The sequence below is a fragment of the Hyaena hyaena genome, unplaced genomic scaffold (assembly GCF_003009895.1).
Source record: "Hyaena hyaena isolate Hyena2069 unplaced genomic scaffold, ASM300989v1 scaffold_63, whole genome shotgun sequence".
Classification (NCBI taxonomy): Eukaryota; Metazoa; Chordata; class Mammalia; order Carnivora; family Hyaenidae; genus Hyaena; species Hyaena hyaena.
The window spans coordinates 586,619-606,812 of record NW_024080695.1 but is presented as its reverse complement, the minus strand read 5'-3'; the positions used below and the strand labels follow the sequence as shown (position 1 = coordinate 606,812).

At 58.8% G+C, this 20,194-nt stretch overlaps 1 protein-coding gene across 1 annotated transcript in view; it reads right to left on the bottom strand.

The window, feature by feature from the left end:
- Positions 1–3,620: 3,620 nt before the first annotated feature.
- The window catches only part of CFAP99 (cilia and flagella associated protein 99), a 36,987-nt gene continuing 20,413 nt past the window's right edge, over positions 3,621–20,194 (bottom strand). Inside the window, exons 5-16 of the mRNA XM_039232105.1 lie at positions 19,031–19,143; positions 17,694–17,871; positions 16,033–16,113; positions 15,768–15,842; positions 14,859–14,930; positions 14,530–14,618; positions 13,790–13,994; positions 7,052–7,193; positions 6,742–6,893; positions 5,729–5,934; positions 3,854–4,013; positions 3,621–3,737 (exon numbers count right to left, since the gene is read on the bottom strand). Of these exons, the coding sequence (XP_039088036.1) occupies positions 3,621–3,737; positions 3,854–4,013; positions 5,729–5,934; positions 6,742–6,893; positions 7,052–7,193; positions 13,790–13,994; positions 14,530–14,618; positions 14,859–14,930; positions 15,768–15,842; positions 16,033–16,113; positions 17,694–17,871; positions 19,031–19,143 (1,590 nt within the window). The remainder of the gene's footprint in view (positions 3,738–3,853; positions 4,014–5,728; positions 5,935–6,741; positions 6,894–7,051; positions 7,194–13,789; positions 13,995–14,529; positions 14,619–14,858; positions 14,931–15,767; positions 15,843–16,032; positions 16,114–17,693; positions 17,872–19,030; positions 19,144–20,194) is intronic.

Sequence of the window (20,194 nt, the reverse complement as noted above, 5' to 3'; positions counted from 1 at the left end):
GAGCCAAAGTTGGACGCTTAACCGACTGAGCCACTCAGGCACCCCAAAAAGTTTTGTGTTTTTTAATTTTTAAAAATGTTTTATTTATTTCTGAGAGAGAGAGAGAGGCAGCGTGAGCAGGGGAGGGTCAGAGGGAGAGGGAGACACAGAATCTGAAGCAGGCTCGTCTCTGAGCTGTCAGCACAGAGCCCGACGCAGGGCTCGAACCCACGAACCGTGAGATCATGACCTGAGCCGAAGTTGGGCACTTAACCGACTGAGCCACCCAGGCGCCCCAAAAAGTTTTTAAAAAATAGTTGGGGTGTCTGGGTGACTCAGGTGGTTAAACATCTTGACTCTAAATTTTTATTTTTTACTTTAGAGAGAGAGAGTGCAAGCGGGGGAGAGGGGCAGAGGGAGAGAGCAAGAATCTTAAACAGGCTCTCAGTGTGGAGCCTGACGTAAAGCTTGATCCCACTACCCTAGGGTTATGACCTGAGCCGAAATCAAGAGTTAGACACCTAACCGACTGAACCATCGAGGCACTTCAAGAGTCTGACTCTTGATCTCAGCCCGGGTCTTGCTTTCAGGGTCATCTGTGTTCTGCTCCATGCTGGGTGGAGAGCCTACTTTTAAAAAATCAAAATAAAGGGATGCCTGGGGGGGCTCAGTCAGTTAAGCATCTGACTTCGGCTCAGGTCATGATCTCACGGTTTATGGGTTCGAGCCCCTCAGCGGGCTCTGGGCTGACAGCTCGGAGCCTAGAGGCTGTTTCAGATTCTGTGTCTCCCTCTCCCTCTGCCCCTCCCCCACTCACACTCTGTTTCTTTCAAACATTAACATTGAAAAGGAAAAAAAAAATCAAAATAAAACTTGAAGTTAATAAAAGTTAAAAAATATGATATTGAAAAACAAAGTCACGACACATGCCACTTTTCATGCTCAAATGCTGCCTTCAAGTTCTCTCCAAACCTCACTTGGCACTGAACTTGTGTGGACATCCCTGGCTCCCTCACAGATGAGGCCTCTGGCCCTGAATATTTCCAGTTTAGAGAAGAGGCTGGGACCTTGTTGCTTCCAAGTGCCACACCGCTACATGTAGGTTCCCGGGCATCACACCAGAACCCGAATCCCTGTGGAAAGCTCTGAGAATCCACTTGTTAACTATCTCCAAAGAACCCCTGCCCAAGTGAGTTTGAGGTACTGTCAGTGAGGGTCAGCTGGCTGTACGTATGCAGAAAAGAACCCTGAAGCAGTGTGTCAATTCCCCGGGGGCTCCGGAGTGTGTTCTCAGCGTCGCCTGGCCCTGCTCCCTCCCGCTGGCCCTCTCTCTCTCTCTCTCTCTCTCTCTCTCTCTCTCTCTCTCTCTCAAAGGGCTCACGCAGGTGCGGGGAGGCCTCGGTAAATGAAGGCCATCAGCTCCGGAGGGCCTGTCAGTCAGCTGTTGCTTCTGAACCAACCTCGAAGCTCAGTGCTTTGAACATAGGCATTTATTGTCGCGGATGAAGCTCCGCGTTAGTGGGGGCAGGGCGAGCGCTCCGCTTCTGGCTGGGCTCCCGCGTCGGCTCTGCTGGGTTGCGGGTTTGTAGGATGGGCGGGGATGGCTTCCACTGGCTGGCCTCACAGTGTCTCATCCCAGCAGGCCATCCAGACAGGCTCACGCTGGGGCTGGGCAGGCTTGCAAGGGAACCTGAGGGAGCTCGGAGAGCCGGCACGCGGCCATTTCTGCTGCACCCTATTGGCCAAAGCGAGTCAGCCCAGACTCCGGTGCTGAGGGAAATAGAATGCCTCTTGATGGGAGGCACAAGGCAAGGAACCTGGGGACTGGAGACCTTTGGCCAGCAATCCATGACTCAAGGCCTGCCCTCAGGCCACAACCTCAGGCCCAAGGCCTGCTCCCACCCGGGTTTCTATGGAGCAGAAGTCACAGTACTCTCAAGGCAGCTGAGTGGCTGCCGGGTCCAAGAGGGCAAGCAGGGACCTTGGTGTGGAGTGCCAGCCCCCAGCACTGCGGAAGCACCACAGATCTGCCGGGCTAGCGCCTCTTCCCTCTGCTTCAGGAGCCTGTCTGTCAGGTGAGGGGTTATTCTCCCCTCCGGCCATAGCACTTGCTTTGTGCCACGGGATCTGGCTCGGCAGAGCCTATTCAGTTCAGGCCAGTGCGACTGGAGCAGATGTTCACACAAGGCTTCAAGGACAGAGAACCCTCCTGAGCTGGCCACCAGGGAGAGATGACCTGTCTTCCTCTGGATGTCGTGAGGCTGGCGCTGCTCCCGCCTGAAGACAGAACTGCTGCATCAGGCACATCCTGAAGGCCACCCTGCCTGCGGATTGCTAGTAACTCATCCTTTGAAACTCTCGGAGCTCCTCAGGGACTCTCTGGAGAGGTCGTCCTCAATGTGGAAGTGGGTTTGAATCATACATCACACAGGATAGAAGAAATGTGCTTATCTCTTTAAATGACCTTTAATCTGCCTCTCAGCTTTTTTGACAGGGAGGTGGGAAATTTCTCTTTTTACCAACAGGGGAAAGAAAGTCCTGGGGTTCTGACACTTCAGTATATTCGGGGAGAATTACGGTGTCTGTTCTCGTCGCTTCAAGCTGCCCATCCTCCTGGTCTGAATGTGCGCTGGGGTGCAGGAGGGTGTCGGGTTTGGGGGGGATCTCTCTCCTGGACATCTGTCTACCTGGCTGTTTCCACCCCTCCGTGACCCTCCCCCCCCATGGACTTGCCCATCCTCTGTCCTTCCTGGGAGCTGCAGCACATTGTGCTTTATTCATGATTCTGCATTTCACCAGCAGGCTGTCACTCAGCCAGCCTGTCCTCAAGGCCAAGCCCTCTCCAGCCTGGCACTGGATCCAGAGGAACCCAAGAGAATGAATGCATCCTGGTGCAGCCGGATGTCCAGTGGCTCTAACCACGTCCCCTTGATGCTGGAGAAGGCTTGGTGGTGCTAAGTCATGCGGGCTTAGCTGTGGGTCAAGACTTTTGGGACTGGTTACCTGACCTCTTTGAGCCCTGCTAGCCTCATCAGCAAAATGGGGGGTAGGAGACAGTTCCTGCGTCCCCATGGGCCCCCACCGTCCACTGCCGCAGTGAGGTTTGCTTGAGACAAATTATGAGACTGGCCATTTCCCAGTGGCCCAAGCATTCCAGCCACGTCTCCATCCAAATGCACCCGTGCAGCCACACAAGTTAAGGCACTGGACTCCAGGCAGAGAGTGGGCATTCCAAGTTTTCACGTGCAGAGGTGGCTCTGGGGGCTCCGCAAAAGGGGAGGGGCATGGGCGATGCCTTCCGCCGGGCCCTAGGGAAGGGCTAGCATCTAAGGCAAGGGTGGCGAGATTTAGCACAGAAAATACAGGACACCCAGGTAAACTTGAATTGCCGATACAGAACGGATACTTTTTTTTTTTTTTTTTTTTTTTTTTGCATGTTTGTCTTACGCATTAACGGGGCGTCTTGCATCTTATCTGGCAGCCCTGATCCGGGGCAGGTGGACTGCGGGGCAAGTGAGGCCGCGGAGCAGGGAGAAGGGGTGGAGGGGGCGCGAGGCGCAGGAAGGGGACGCGCACTCCGCGGGCCGCACGCTTTATTCGGGCGGGACCCCCGGGGCTTCGGGGGCGCGCCTGCCCCCGGCTCAGGCGGCCTCCAGGCGGCGCGCGTGCCCGCCGGCCGAGCCCCTCCGCTGCAGCGTCCGCAGCCGGCGCTCCCGGCTCCGCTCCAGCTCCAGCCAGTGCTGCGCCTCCAGCTGCGCCTGCGGGCGGGCGCCGGGGAGGTCGGCGCGGGCCGGGCCGGCCCCGCAGTCCCCCCACCCCGCCCCCTCCCCGGGCCGCCGCGCCCCCGGCCTCCCCGCGCGCTCCCAGGGCTCACCCGCGGCCGGGGGCGCGCGGCGCGCGGGGCCGGTGCGGGCAGCAGGGCCGCCTGCCCGCGGCGCTCGGCCGCCTTCTCCTCCACCTGGCGCCGCAGCTCGAGCACGCGCTCGTCCTGGGGGGGCGCCGGCGGCGCGCACCCGGCCTTCTTCTCCTCCCACCTGGGTGGTGACAGTGTTGGAGGTGCAGGGGGGAGAGGCTCTCCAAGGGCCTCTGGGGTGACGTCCCCCCAGCGCCTCCCCCTTCCTGCCTCTGTACCTGAGGTTTTAAAAATGTATCCCAGGGATCTTGGCTCCGTAGGTATGCGGAGCCCACCTGGCGCTCTCCCTGCCACTCTCCTGCCCAGAGGCAGCCGCTGCTATGATCTTTGCAAATCTCTATCATTCTAGATCAGTTTTTCTTCCAAAGTGAGACCTGATGATACAGATTGTTCCCCCGTGGCTTTGGTTTAGGGGACCCCACAGCATTAGGGCACGTGCGGGTGCCGTTGCCTCAGCCGCCATCCCTGCTCGCCGGCTCCAGGCAGGTCCCGGCGGGTTACTGCCAGGAGCCTGGCCGCCCGCAGAGCTCCAGGAGCTGCGCTCGTGGGTTTGGACCCTGGGAGGCTCCCGGGTGCCAACCGGACGGTGGGTGAGGCCTGTCAGGCTGAGTCTAGCAGCTGGAAGTGGCGGGTGTCCCGGACACACGGCATCCTAGGGACCTGCTGAGTGGCCAGCCAGGCACCCCAAAAGCGATGAATTTTGTGACTCTCCTTGCTTCTGTCCACCCCGCTCTCCCACCCCACCCCCACCCCAGCTATACACTTCTTTCCGGAGCTCTGTGTGTGAGGCCCTGGCCCCGGCTATGCTATGACAGGTTGGGTGCCTTCTTCCCTGGGGCGGCCTTGCCTCCCTAGGGCATCAGGCCAAGGCCCAAAGGCCAGCCTGGCCGGGGCAGGTGACACCAACCTGTGCCTGACCAAGGTTGGCCACGGGACAGACACACAGGCTAGACAAGTCCACAGACAAGAACACCACAGTGTTCTAGAAACAAAAGGGGCATGCGTGCACACGCTCTCCATTAAGAGAGGGAAGTCAAGCTGAGAAGCTTGACAATCAAATGCTATGTGTGAATCCCAGCCAGGTTCTGGTTGAAAAAGAAAAAAAACAAACAGTTATAGCAAACAATCTTTTAAAAGTTATCGTGAACAGGCACCTGGGGGGCTCAGTGGGTTAAGCGTCTGACTCTTGGGTTTGGCTCTGGTCATGATCTGCATCGTGAGTTCGAGCCCCATGTCAGGCCTGGTGCTGACAGTGTGGAGCCTGCTTGGGATTCTCCCCTCTCTGCCTCTACTCTACTCTCACATGCACTCTCTCTCTCAAAATAAATAAACTTAAAAAAATTAAAAAATCATAGTGAACAGTCTTAGGACACTAGAGAAACATGAATACGGACAGGATATTGAGATCATGGGAATTTTTGTTAATTTTCTAGTTGTGTCAGTGTGCTGTGGTTATGTAGGACAATGTCTTTTTTCAGAAGACACACACCAGAGTGTTTAGGAGTCAAGTGCCTGATGCCTGCAACTCCTTCCGAATAGTTCTGCAGGGACAGAGGAAGTAGCTAGCTAGATGAAACACACAGCAAAGGTCATGCTCACGAGCTACGTGCCATCATTTTGCATCCAGGCCATCGTTGCATGATTTTTGTTGCCATGTTTGTATGTCTGAAGATTATCGAACACAATAGTAGAGGTGGGAGAAGTTACGGCAAGGGAACGGCCTGGGCAGAAGGGCGGAGTGTTGTTGCACGTAGAACCCACCCAGGAGGTCGCAAAGGCAGGCTCGCTCCCTGCTCCTGCCTAAGTCACCTGCACCCCGGGGCCACCGGTACCCACCTCAGGGCGGCGGATCTGCCCATGGCCGCGCGGCACAGCGAGATCCGCTCCACCACGTTCTGCAGTCCCTGGCTTCGGGCGCGCTTGCCCTGGATGATCTGGTCTCGCTTCTCTTCCTCCTCGCGCCTCTGGCTCTCCTTGCGCAGGGCCAGCCGCTCACGAAGCTCCACCACGGACATCTCCCCTTCCAGGCCATACCCAGGGGTCTGCAGGGTGACGGGGAGGCCCGCAGCCAGGCGTCAGGCCCACTCCAGCCGGCACCGCTTTCTGCGGGGCCCTGACCTGTCCGCGGCGCCAAGGCGGGTGCCCCTTCCCCAGGTTCCAGCGGTCTGGCCCCTGGGCCCCGCCTTCCCCCGCCTCGGCAGCACCTGTGCAAGGTGCCTGCCATTCGGCCTCTCCAGCCTCTGTCCCCCTCTGGTGACCGCACATCTCAGCTGGGTGCCCTGAGGTGGGGCCCACATGTTGCTCAGCACTGTCTCCCCAAGCCAGGACCCCGGGGGGCCTGTGCAGAATGCCCTGCGGACTCCCCGCCTTCCCTGGGATCCGGCCAGGCTCCCACACCAGCTCCCGGGGCCCTGCAGGCCTGCTCCCGCCTCACCGGATGCCAGCCTGGCCTCCCAGGGTGCTGTTCACACGGGCCTCCAGGCCCTGGGGCCTTCCTCTCACCCAGCCTATGTGCACCTGCGCCCTCCCTACACTGCTCTTTCCACCCGGGCCTGGGGGTCCCGGACCTCCTTTAACATGAAGCCTACCTGGCCCACTCCCAGGGGCCCTGGCCTCCTGCCCCCAGAGCTCACGTGGTCACCCTGACATGATCATGAACCCTGGGCCAATCCCGGGCCTCCTGCAGGGCAGGCGCAGCGTCCACAGCGGGCTCGCCACTTGTGCAGCTGGCTCTCGGCCGGGGGCCAGACCTCCTGTGGCCCCACTGGGCATTCTGAACACGGCCTCCCCTGGCAACCCCAGACGCAGCAAGACGTGCGGAGGCTTCCCAGGTCGGGCCGCGTCCTCACCTGGGTCAGGTCCACAAGCTTGCCCTTGCGCACGGGCTGCGTCTCCAGGGCGCGCAGCTGAGCGATGAGCTCGCAGCGCCGCCTCTGCTCCTCCTTGGCCGCCTCTGCGCTGCGCTGCAGCAGCTCCCGGCTCTCCTCCATCACCTCCTGAACTTGAGGGCCAAGCGGGGTGCTGAGGGGTCACAGGGTGGCCTGCCCAAGCCCAGCCTTCCCTCGCGGGCCCTGGGCTCTCGGCGACCACAGCGGCCACTTGGGGCAGGAGGCGGCCCGGGACCCGCGCTGGGGGAGCAGGGCCGGCCCCCCGCCGTACCTATCTGCTGCCGGCCTCTCAGGAGCTTCATCTGCGCTGCCTTCACGTTCCTCTGCACCTCCACCACCTGCTGCACCTGCTCCTTCAGGGACATTTCCTCCTGGAGGCGCCTCTCAGCACACTGCTGCATCAGCTCGGCCGTCTGCTCAGACCAGCGGCCCGCCACGGTCAGAGCCGCAGGCCCCCCCCCACAGGGCCCCCCCACCGCAGCGCCCCCTGACCCCACCACAGTGCCCCCCCACCACAGCGCCCCCCCCCCCCCCAGCAGGCCGCTGCCCCGCTCTGCCCCAGCCCCAGGAACAGCATGAGGTGAGCCCGCATCACCCTGGAGTGCAGATGGAGCTCAGCAGCTCCGGGGGCCCCGGAGGTCAGGCCCACTGGGGAAGCTCCACCCCGTGTCCCCCCTTCCTGCGCTGTGGTCCTGGGGAAGTCAAGTCCGAGCCATTGGGTCTGCCCGAAGCCCACCCACCCCTGGACTCCAGTTGAGAGAGGAGGGTGCTCAATGCTTTGAAGCCACATGGAGCCCAGGACGTGCCAGGCCCCTGGGCAGCCTCAGGGTCCCTGTCACATGAGCCCCCAGGCACATCCTGCTGGTCACCCCACTCTCTTCTTTCTCTTGCTGTTTCAGGTCCGAGTCTTAAACAACGGGACCGGCTGTGGCTTTGCCGCTTTGTCACATGTGACTGGACCCCTCCGGTGGGTCTGCTTGCGTCGTGCCTCTGTGGCTCCCCGCTGCCTTCGTTAGCTTCATACTCACTATCGCCTGGGCTGTAGGTGGCTTATTTTTGTGGCTGTGTGTTTTGGGGAATATATCACATGTTTTCATCCGTTCTGCTGTGGATGGACATGCAGACTGCTTCCAGTCTGGCGCTACCGTGAACAATTCATAAAAACGGTGTTCATCCTCCAGCTACTGCAATGCACAGTGTGGGATTTACGCCTCCTGTCGCCGGCCCTGGGGGGCCAGGAGCGATGGACCTTCCTGCCCCTGGCAGCCTGCGTGACCTGGGCTCATCTTCGGCTGCACCGTAAGTGGAGAATCAGCGTGCAGGTAGCGTGGACTTCAGCTTTAGACACTGGGCACGAAGCAATCCTTTTGTAAAACAATTTGCGGCGTGTATCAAAAATGCCTCTCAACCATCCCTTTCGATTCATAGTTTTGTCCAAGGTTCTAAGAAAGGGAACCAGGGCTCTCGGGGAAAGCGCTTATCTTAGGGCTGGGACAGGGAAAACAGCAGGTGAGCCTGGTGCATTTTCTTGTGTCCCAAAGTAAGGAAGGACAGAGGGCAGGCAGACGGACACAGGAGGTCACCCTGAAGGGGCCCCAAAGGCCAAAGCTTGCCACAAAGTAACGCTTTTGATAACACAAGGTGTAAAATAAATATATGAGTCCACACTGAAAGAGGCGATGGAATGAATAAGAAAGTGGGGGAGAAGTCCCCTGTGCAGCAGAATTCTCAGTGTCGCCCCCTCCTGGCTGTGGGCTTTGCCTAGAGAGCCCCTTCCACAGGGCACTATGTGGAAAGGGGGAGATAACTGCAGTGGAGAAACCTGGCAGGCACGACCTTGGCCAGGGGGTCAAGGTCAACATCACAATAAAGAGCTCGTTGACAGCAGGTGCCTCTGACAGGCTGTGATGGTCCTCCCCCCAAACCCACAACCCCAATCTAACCATGACATGGTGGGGAACATCAGACATGTCCCAGCTTAGGGGCATCCGATAGAATACCTGACCCGCTCTCCTTGAAACTGTCAAGGTCATCAAAAACCAGGAAAGTCTGAGAAACTGCTACAGCTAAGAAGAGTCTGAAGCATGACCGTTAAACGTGATGTGGTGTCCGGGAACAGGAAGAGGGCCTTTGTGGGGAGAAAATGTGATGAAATCTAAGCAAAGTGTGGAGTTCAGGTAAGAGTCACGTGACTCTGTGACCGATAAACCACGGTGTAGTGGGTTAGTGCTTCCCCCAAATTCACGTCCACCTGGAACCTCAGGATGTGATCTCACATCCAGTTAGGTGAGGATCTCAGGATGAAGTCGCCCTGGGTTTACAGCGGGCCCTAAATCCAATGACAAGGGCCTATAAGAAGAGGAGAGGGACACAGAGAGACGTGGATGCATGGCCATGTGAGCACGGAGGCGGAGACGGGGGTGGGGCTGCCACAGACCAGGAATTCCTGGGGGCACCGGAGGAGGCCGGAAGAGGCAAGGAAGGATCCTCCCCAGGGAGCTTAGCAGAGAGCATGGCCCAGTTCACGCCGTCCTTGACCTTGGACCTGGGGCCTCCGCAACTGTGGTCAGGTCTGCGGTGCCTCCCTGTGGCGGCCGTTCAAAGCTAGCGTGGGGACAGGGACGGGAGGCGTCACCAGCAGAGGCGGCTGTGTGGGAGGATATGGGAACTCTGCACCATCTTTGCAACTTTTGTAGAACTCTTTAAACTGTTCTGAAGTAAAAAGTGTATCGTTAAAAGTACTTTTGAAAACTTGGTAATAAGTGGGAAGATGCTTATGTGGAAATATGAGGCGAAAAGAGGTAGGCGGCTAGAATCTGCAAGGGGCCTTATTTCAAGTGAGTTGATTACAAGCAAAGAAAGAACAAACCACAAACCATCGTGGGCGGAGGAGGCCTGCCCTGCTAGGTCCCAGGGCCCCTGCCCAACCACACCTTGGGAACAGCACAGACACAGCTTGGGGACAGTGGGGACACACAAACAGGGAGGGAGGGGAAGAGGCAGTGTCTCCTGGCTCTCTGTAAATGTGCACAGGATGGGGGTGGGAGGGCGGCAGATGTGGGGGCAGCACAGGACCAAGGAGAAGGCTGAGGCTTGGGGGGGACAGACTGCGCTGTGAGTGCCATCTGCCTGGACCAGCTCTGCCACCTCAGGCCTTGCCAGTGTCTTTATGTACCCATCTCCTCAGTTCCCCAGAGACGTGCAAAGGGCAGGGGGTTGGGATGGGACAGTAGATTGGAAGCTGTCAGCACAGAGCCCGACACAGGACTCAAACCCACAAACCGTGAGCTCATAACCTGAGGCAGAGTCAGAGGCTTAACCTACTAAGCCACCCAGGCGCCCTTGTATGCTCTTTCTTATTCAACACAGTACTGGAAAGTTCTAGCCAGTGCAGTAGGCTAGGGGAGCAAATGATAGGAACGTAGGTCAGAGATTAAGAAATAAACTATTCTTTACAGATGACATGATTGTCTTCATAGAAAATCACAAGGAATCTATGACAAAACGCCTTGTTTGTCCTAGAAAAATTTTAAGGTGGTTCAGCAAGGTCACGAGATATAAGATCAATACACAAAAGTCAATTATGTTTTAATATACTAGCATCAGATACACAGACGCCAGAATTAAAAATATAACACCACTTAAATGACTCAGAAAAAAAAAATTAAAGAAACACTTAGGCACAAATCTAACAGAACATGTCCAGGACTTGGATGCTAAAAGCTATACAACACAGATGAAAGAAATAAAAGATTTAAGTAAATGGAGAGACATACTGCATTCACGGATTGCAAGCCTCAGCTGGATGGCCATGGAGGTGGGTCCAGACCCCAGACCATGTCTGAGAATAACCTTCAAGTGGATTAGAGACCCAGGTGTAAAAATGAAATATAAACACAAGAGGACACCGAGCCAAATTGCTCTATAACACGAGTTTGGGGAAAACTTCCTCCGCGCTCTTCAAAGTCCAGACATGATAAAAGGAAAGATCGATAAATTTGCATGGTGAAACACACGAGCAAAGTCAAGTGACAGATTGGAAGAAAATATCTGCAAAGTTACTGCCCGTAATATGTAAAGAACTCTTAAAAACCAAAGAAATGAAGGCTAACAGCTCGTTAGAAAATGTTCAAGTGATCTTTGGCGAAGGCGCCGAGACCACTTGGCAGGGAAAGGACCGTGTCTTCAACAAACATTCACACACACAAGAATTAAATTGGACCCTCACCTTACTTCACACACACAAAACAACTCAAAGTGGATTAAAGATTTAAACACAAGACCCGAAATCACAAACTCCTAGAAGAAAACAGGAGAAAAACTCCCTCATATTGGCTTTGGCAATGATTTTTTTTTTTTTTTTTTTTTTGACATCAAAAGCACAGGCAACAAGAGCAAAAATGAACTACTGGGACCACATCAAACAAAAAGGTTTCTGCACAGTAAAGGAAACAACCAACAAAATGAAAAGGCAACCTATGGAATGGAAGAAAACATTTGAAAACTATATATCTGATAAGAGGTTAATATCCAAAAAATATAAGGTACTCATACAACTTAATAGTAAAAAAAAAAAAAAAAGCCAACCTAAGAAATGGGCAAAGGATCTGAACAGACATTTCCCCAAGATAAACAAATAGCCGACAGACACAGGAAAAGATGCTCATCACCACTCATTAACAGGGAAATGGAAATCAAAATCATAATGAGATATCACCTCACCCCCGTTGGGATGGCCATCATAAAAAAGTCAAAAGATAACAAATGCTGGCAAGGATGTGGAGAAAAGGGAATCCTGTGTGCTGTTGGTGGGAATGTAAATTGGTGCAGTCATTGTGGAAAACAGTATTTTAATTTTTTTCCTCAAAAAAATTAAAAATAGAATTACCAGTTTTTTAAAAGTAATCTCTGCAGCCAATGTGGGTCTCAAACTCAGGACCTTCAAATCAAGAGTCATATGCTCTACCGGCTAAGCCAGACAGGCGCCCCCGGAACTACTGGTTTTAAAATTAGAACCCAGCAGCATCTGGGTGGCTCAGTCGGTTAAGTATCTGACTTTGGCTCAGGTCATGATCTCACCATTCGTGGGTTCGAGCCCTGTATCGGGCTGTGTGCCGACAGCTCAGAGCCTGGAGCCTGCTTCTGATTCTGTATCTCCCTTACTCTCTGCCCCTCCCCTGCTCACGCTGTCTCTCTCTCTCTCAGGAATAAATAAAACATTAAAAAATAAAATAAAATAAAATAAAATAAGAACCCAGAAGCAATCCCACTTCTGGTATAGATTCAAAGGAAATTAAATCACTCCTTTGAGGAGATGTCTGCACCCCCATGTTCACTGCAGCAGTGTTCACAATAGCCAAGACATGGCAACAACCTAAGTGTCCCTTCACAGAGGACTATGAGAATACTCTGTAGCCTTAAAAGAGAGGGAAATTCCTGCCATTTGCAAAAACATGGATAAACCAGGAACACATAATGCCAGGTGAGATAAGCGAGGCACAGAAGGACAGTTGCCGTGTGGAAACTTACGAGAGGCCAGAGCCTCGGGCATGGTCCAAGTGCGCGAAGTCTGTTAGACGATGGGCACGTTCCGGAGACCTAAAGGACAGGGCGGTGACTGCAGTTCATAACAACGTGTACGTGAAATTTGCTAAGAGAGATGTCCCGTGTTCCAGCCACAGGCGGAGGAGGTGGCCTCGGAGGGGACGGAGGCGGCAATTAGCTCCGTGTGTGCCGAGCGCCCTGTCACGGACCTTCAACAGACACAAGCTTCACTCGTCAATCGTGCCGCAGTAGAGCCGCGAGAACAGGGAGAACAGCCACGAACAGGTCGTTCACAGGGAAAGATACAGGGACGGCGCTTAAACACATGGCGACACGCTCAAATTCACACATAATCAATGAAGTGCAATCAGCACCGCACTGAGGTGCTGTTTGGCACCTGCCAGATGAGCAAACATTTCTGAAGTCAGCACGGCACACTCTGCCCGCGGTCCTGGGGCTCCACCCCCGCCCGCTCCCCCGAGGAAGGTGATGACACCATGTGCCCGAACAGCGAGGACCAAGCCCCGCTCTCAGTCACTTTGGGGCTTAGCGATGTCCCCTCTAGAAGCTTCCTTGAAAACCTCTCTCCACAAACACAGAAAACTAGCCCAGCGTTTCCCATCGCAGATAAGCAGGCATTTTATGTGAGGGAAGAGGGAGTGGGGAAGGATGTGTACGCGCTTGCTTAGAAGGAAAGATGATCCAGAGATTAATGACAGTAAGAACTGAGGTGGGAAGGTGGCAAGGAGCTCACGAGAAGTGACACTTCTCTACTTTTCAGATCGCTTTGACTTCCTATTTGTAAAAAAATAAAAAGGAAGGACAAGCAAACCCTAACATCAAATTCAAACAGACACAAACAAGTTCTCCAAAGGGCATTCGAGCGAACTTTGAGCACGTCCCCCCCCCCCCCCCCCCCCGCCCCCCGTCCCTGACCGCAGGGCCCTAGGGGCACACGTCTGGGGACAGCAGAGCTCAAGTCAGGCCTGTGGAGCCCAGGCCACGTGGGGGCCCCTGCAAGGAACAGACTTTCAGGGAGATGCAATGGGGGCCCCCGCCCAGGCCGCCTGTCCCAGGAGGAGGCAGAGCCAGGACTGAGACCAGAGCTGCTGAAGATGCCAGCAGACCCCCTATGGGAGAGGACCCCGTACGCAAATGTGTCGCCTTTCCAGAAGTTTCTGCCACCCTCAGATCCTCCTTCGTGTGTGGACGTGTGGGCCCACTGCCCCTGCTCGTGGGGGGCGGGGCACAGCCTGGACCACAAGTGCTGGCCGGACGGTCCACCCAGACAGCCTCTAACTCCCAACCTGTGAAGGTGCGGAAAGAGAAACCACAGCCGCCCTACGGTCTTAGGAGAAAATGGCCTGGGGTCAGCCCTCAAGCCGCAGCCCCAGGAGATGTCACAGCCCGCCGACCGCCCCCCGCCCCTCCCCACGTCCCGGCTGCCCCCGCGAGGCTGCGTCACCTCCTCCTTCTTCTGGTCGGCCTTCTGCTTGTTGCCCTGCGCCAGGTGCCGCCGGGCCAGGATGGCCTCCTCGTGGCTGAGTTTCCCCTGCAGCCGGCGGCACTCGCCCGCGGCCAGCTGCTCTGCCCGGTCCTCCGCCTGCACCTTCCTCTGCCACTCGAGGAACTCGGAGAAGTCCCCGGCCCCATCCACAAGCTTATCCACCCTGGGGAGAGGGCGCAAGAGTGGGGGCCTTGCTGGCCACGGGGGTGGGGGCGCACAGGTTCCCTGGGGGTGCTGGCCTCACGGGCGCAGGGAGCTATTCGCCCTACGTGGGCCATAGCACCCGCTCGCCACCCACCACCCACCTGGCCTTGGCCCGTGTCTCCACCCTTCGGCCACCCGTTCGTCTACCCACCCGTCTGTCCACCTGTCCATCCTCTCTTCCATCCGGTCAGCCACCCACACTCCCACCCACAGCACAACTCATGGGGTAAGCACAGGGGCCGCGGTGCTGGTGGTCGGCGGGGGCCCTCGGGGGGGTCTGAAGGGAAGGTGACCCTGGGAGAGGTTTGGGCTGGGCCAGCTTTCTGCTAAGCCTCCTTCTGCCCAGTTTCCCTCACTGAGCGCATGGTCTTTCTTGGAAGCAGCCGTGAACCTCACAGCAGGCCCCGCCTTCCCCCTGCTGGAAACCCCTCCTCTCCCAGAAGAGCAGTCCCTGCACCCCCTCCTCTGAAGGGGGCTGAGGAGCTGCCCCCCACCTCTCCAGCTCTTTCTCCACCTGCCGCTGGTATAAAGACCCTTCCCGCAGGATGGCGGCCGTGTTGAGCTTCACGGGGACGTTGCTGGTCTGCAGGGGAGAGGAGGGGCCGGCTGCAGACCCGTGGCTGGTGCGGGAGGGTCGGGCCAGCAGGTGCCTCCTGCCGCCCACACTTGCCCCTCTGCCTCGAGGGTGGGGCCTTCCTCAGGGCTGCCAGCTCTGGCCACCTGATCCTCTGGGCACAGACCTGGCCAGGAGGCGAGGGTCCAGGGAGAGGGGACTAGAACGGGCACCCCGTGCCCACCCTGGCCGGTCAGGAGCACCCCTCACCTTGTAGAAGGTCAGCTTCGGAGTCCTAAGGATTCGGGGCATGAGCCGGAGCTGCTTCTGCTTCTGGGAGCCCTGCGGGAATCAGGCCGGGCGCCTGTGCCCACTGGGTGCCCTTGGACGCACCCTGGGGGAACGGAGGGCCCAGCACCCCCGGGAGGGCCCGCGTGCTCCCCTGTCCTCACCCGTGTGTTCCCCGCCACCCCCCGCTCAGGGGTTCCGGGACACACCTGTGTCTCCGTGCCCTCCCCAGCCTTTCCGGGTGTCAGCCTGCCAGGCCGGGGGACGACAGCTCCCAGTCAGGGGCGCTTGAACCTCCGGGCTCAGGCCCTGTCCCCATGGTGGCTCCCTGGCGCTGGCTTCCACGACCTTTCCTGGCCGCTACCCAAGACGCTCTCTGCCTGCTGCTGCCCTGGGGTGCTCCCACAGCCCGAGTGCGGAGCGGTGGGCCCACCGCACCCCTTGGAACTCAGTCAGCACAGCCCCCACCCCCTGGGCGCCGCTCCGCCCGCCCCAGCTGCTTGTGGGGGCCAGGGCACCGCTGGGGGGCCCACGGTGTGGAGGGCAGCCTGGGGGGGCAGGGCAGGCCCAGCTCCTCGGGACGGAGCTCCATCACCGACGGGGCTTCCTTGTCCTGCGTCCTTTACCTTTTCCTTATTGACAGACTTACCTGGGCTTTTTTGTTTTTTTCTTATGGAAACAGTAAGTGCTCAGTATGGGAATCTGGGAACACCCGGAGAGAGGGATGCAGACGCGTGCCCGCGTGGATTTGGGGGTGCGTCTGCACCTGCCCCCCCAGGCTGCGCTCAGCTCGGCTTGGGGAGCTGAGACCCGACAGGCTGAAGAAGGGGCACAGGGAGGGACCTTCTCGTGCTGTGAGAGGCCACGCAGGGCAAGGAGGGCTGGCGTTACCTGCGTCAGGGGCTCCCCCCGGGACCTGGGCACCGCGCACCGCAGCTCCTCGATGTTCGCCCTGAGCAGCAGCTCCTGCAAGCGGCAGCACAGGGCTCTGGCCCCGCGGGCACCGCCCAGTGTCCTTGGGCCCCAGGAGGGACGAAGGCACACACCAGCTTCCCCGCTCTTCCTCCGCACCCCCTCCCCCACATCCTTCTCACGGAACACCCCCCCCCCCCCCCCCGGGGGCCTAGGAAGGCAGGGGGCGTGTGCGGCTCCTCACCTCCGCCTTCCAGCGATTGTGTCTCTTGGTCACCTCTAGCAGCTGCTGCTCCTTGGGCTGCAGGTAGGTGCTCCTGGGGACCTGGGTGGGGGGGTGGCCCAAGGCACAGCCTGGGGTCAGGGCTATGGTTTCTGGGGTGTGTGGGAGGCCAGGCTGGCAGCTAGAGGGACGTGGGTGAAGAGAGGGTGGTGCCCGTGCCAGCAGAAGCAGGGCTGGGAGGGAGGCTGCTGAGCTCTGACCGGGACCCCCTGGGTGCCGGTGATCATCCAGGGGAGGGAAAGGAAGGACGTCAGGCCAGCGGCAAGAAGGAAGGTGGCCAAGCAGGGGGTCCAGGCCCGGCAGACGCTGGGGAACAGGCAGAGGACCACCGAGCAGGCAGGGCACGAGGGGGGAGGCGTGGAGGGGCCAGTGAGGCCGGGCAAGTGTCACCCAGAAAAGTGAGTGCCAGGGAGGGGGAGGGGCCACGGCATGACGACTGCAGCGACCGGGGTGGCCTGAGAGCCATCCACAGGGCCCAGTCACGGGGACCGTCAGCAGCCTGGAGGGAGCAGCGTCCGTGGGGGTGGGCAGGGACAGCCTGGAAACGCCTGAGCTCCAGACCCTAACTCCTTGCCCGGTGCCCGGTGTGTCTGAGGAGCGTGGGGTACTCGAGGGACCTGCTACAGGCGATGGGCTCGTGGAAAGTCTCTCTGGGCAGAGAGGTTGCAATGAGGCTGAAGGTGGTGGGGGTGGGCTGGGACCTGGGGCCTCCCGGCTCCGCTCCCTTCCCCTCCATGAGGTCCTTAACTCTGTGAGGAAACCAGACTGTGAGGAAACCAAGCTGGCCCCACCCCAGGCGCGTGGGGTAGAGACCACGATCAGCCAGAACATCGCATCCCTGTCATGGCGATCAGCTCAAGGGAGGCAGGCGGCCTGAGAATTCTTGGCCCCAGATGTGCCCTCATGCCCTGGATGGTTTCGAGTACGGGGAAGGCCTGGGTCGTTTGCTACAATGAGGGAAGTTTGCCCAAAGATAACGGTGACCCACAGAAGCACAGCTAGAAGTCTGATCAAACTATGCCCAAGGCCTATCCTACTCAGCCAAGAGTCAGCTAGTCCTCTATGGTCTATACCAGATTGAGCTGCTTTTCTCTGTTACTTGAAATACAAAGCAACCGGACTGGCAGGAGAAGTCAGCAAGGTGGGGAGAGAGAGAGGGAGAAGGAGAGGGAGAGGCTCTAGGCAGATGGGACAGGTGTGCAAAGGCCCTGGGGTGGGGACAGGTCAACATGATGGGTTCACACAGACACTATCACCTGCCCGTGGCCTGAATAGCACAGAGAGCATATTGCGATCTATGGGTGTGCTGTTTAATAGGGAGGGAGACCTCGATGCAGCAGGTTACAAGCACACTCCAGATACCAGGTCTGGGCAGGTCTGAGCCCCGTGGCCCCACAGCCTCACTTCATCTCTGCTGCCCAGGCCTTGGCATGTGGAGCACAGGAATTCGCTGGGCAGGCCCAGGTCAGCTGGGCTTCCCCACAGAGACGTGGGGTCACCGAAGGCTCCTAGTCTGGTCCAGTGCACCCGGGAAGAGCCCAGCCTGCCTCTGGCTCACGGACTCCACTCTCCCAGCCTGGACGGGCCGTGCTCACTGCAAATGTGCAAATGTCCGCACTTACTGGTTTCGACTTGGCCACGCTGGGGATTGGCTCAGGCACTGGAATGGCGCGGGGCCTGGGGACGGTCAGTTTGAACTCCTTGGGCTCTGTGACCTTGGCCTTGGTCTTGGAAGGAGTGGGCTGATGGGCCAACACTTCCTCTAGCTGGTCGATCAGCTCCTGGACCTCCGGCTGCCATCTTGAAGGCAAAGGTGAGAGCAGCCACTTAGGGCCACTTCCTAAGGTCAACTAGGGCACAGCCCTCGGGAGCCAAGGGACCCGAGACACCTTGGGTCTGCCCCAGGGTGCGGGGAGATGACGGAACCAATAGCTGCCCTCCCCTGAGGCCGACTACGCCCCGGGCACTGTACCAGCCGCGCCCCGAGTCACACAGACGGGCGAGGAACCGAGGCCGGCACCTGGGGGGCTGTGTGGGGGGCTGGGAGGACAGAGACAGAGAGGCCCCGGCTGCGGGGATCCAGGGGCCTGAGGAGGAGCAGCAGGAGGGGCGTGGAGCTCATCTGGGCCCCGGGGAAGGAGGTCGGGAGAAGCTGGAGATGCCTGGAATGTTCTGGAGCTGCACCGTTGGCGACAGCTGGGGAAGGGGCTACAGGAGCAGGGTGGAGCCTGGTGTGGGGGGGTCCCTGGAGCAGGGGTCTGTGCCCCACAGCCAGGCGGGCCCATCCCCATTACCAGCCTGGCCAGCGGGGCTCCCCTGAGGACAGACAGCATGGTTTCTATAGCTCCCGCCCCAAGCTCGAGGACCAGGGCCACCAGAGGGAGGAAGGGCACTTCCGAGGGCCGACAGTGAGTGAGGTTTCCGGAGGGGGAGGCGGGACAGGGCGGGTCTGGTATGGGGCTGCATGTGGCAGTGCTGAGGCGGGTGGGGGGCACCCTGGAACCAGGCTGAACCCCCAGGTAGCCCCGTGGACGGGCAGTGAGTCCAGCCTGGCTGGGCCTGAGGGCTTTCTCTGGGGGAAGGGGCAGCTCCAGGGCCACGCCGAGACCCCAGGGACACGGTTTTGTCTCCCACAGAGGGGCTCCCCCCAGCCTCTGGGTCTCTGCACACAGCGGGTACCTGAAAAGGTCTGCTTGTGCCAGAACAGTCTGTCCATCCCCAGGAAGACAAGGCGGCTCCCCCAGCCCTATCAGACGGGAAGCGACAGGGCCAACTTCACCCTGACCCCAGCAGCCTCGTGCGGAGGCCAAGGGCAGCGCTGGGCCACTGCGCTGGTCCTTCTGCCCGTGGGTCCCGGCCTGCACCGGTGAAACCGGCGTTTGGCCGAGCCTGTTATGGGGCGCAGGGACAAGGGGGGGCTTCGGGGAGTGGGGTGCAGGGGGGCCCCGGCCTGGCCCACCTCATCAGGGGGTCGATCCAGTTCTCTCGCACATGGGCTATCTCGTAGATGAGACTCCACTCATCCTTGATCCACGAGCACAGGTTTATGGGGTTGAAGAAGAATCCCAGGAACTGAGGGAGAAGCAGGAACCATTGAGGGGGGGCTGGTCCAGGGCAGGAGGCCCCTCGGGACAGACCCTCCCTCCCCAGATCAGAGAGGGGAGCCCGAGCCCCGCTGGCCTGCCCCCATGCTGGGCTGGGGTGCCTGTGCTGGGGGGCTGCCCCTCGCCATGCTGGCTTCTGCTCACGGCCTCTGGGTGTTCAGGGCAGCCCGCTCCAGTCCTGGGGCACGTCCCTGCCGGTGGGATCCTCTGCTTGAGTCACCTGCCCAGGACCTGGAAGGCCCACACCCCACTTCCGGAGAGTTCCTGGTGAGGACAGATGGACGGTGGCCTGCCTCCCCTACCCCCACCCATGGGCTCCAGAATTCCTAGAATGGAGGTGCACCATTTTCTGCCACTTGCCCTTGCTTGCCCAGGACAGCGCCAGTGGGTGGGCCCCCGGAGTGACCTGCCCACTCAGTCCCTCAAGGGGACTGAGGATGTCATTCCCGGGCGGGGCCTGGTGTGCCCTTGGGATGGCCTGGACCCCACACAGCAGGAGCTTCCCAGCGGCTGTGGGCCCCTGCAGGCTGTTTTCTAGTCCTGGCCCTCAAGTCTAACAGATTTGGTTCTAGAAGACACAGTACAGTTTAGCTTCTCATGGAGGCCGGCTGTCTTGGGGGGGGGGGACGTGCTTCTACAGAGTGGGCAGGCAGTCGGCTAGGTGGTTGTGGCCCCAGGACGGAAGCTCAGGCCCCCACCCTCGTCTGAGGGGCAGCCACGCTTGGGCCTGTGGCGGTGCTGCTCTGGAGAGGTGTCCACCCAGCCGAAGCCACGCTCCGGTCTGCAGGGCCTTGTCTAGGCAAGGGCACCACTGCAGACCATTCAAACCAGGCTCCCGGGAAACCGGCGGCAAGGGGAGGCCACGCGCTGGAACCCCCAGAAGAGCTTTGTGTGGACACAGGAAACATGATGCTCCCTCTGGGGCCCCAAAAGCACACCTTTGAGCTGTGAGCCTTGGGGAGCAGGCGTTTACTGGGGAGGGAGTCATGAATCAGCAGGTGGGTCCTCGCTCTGGGCCT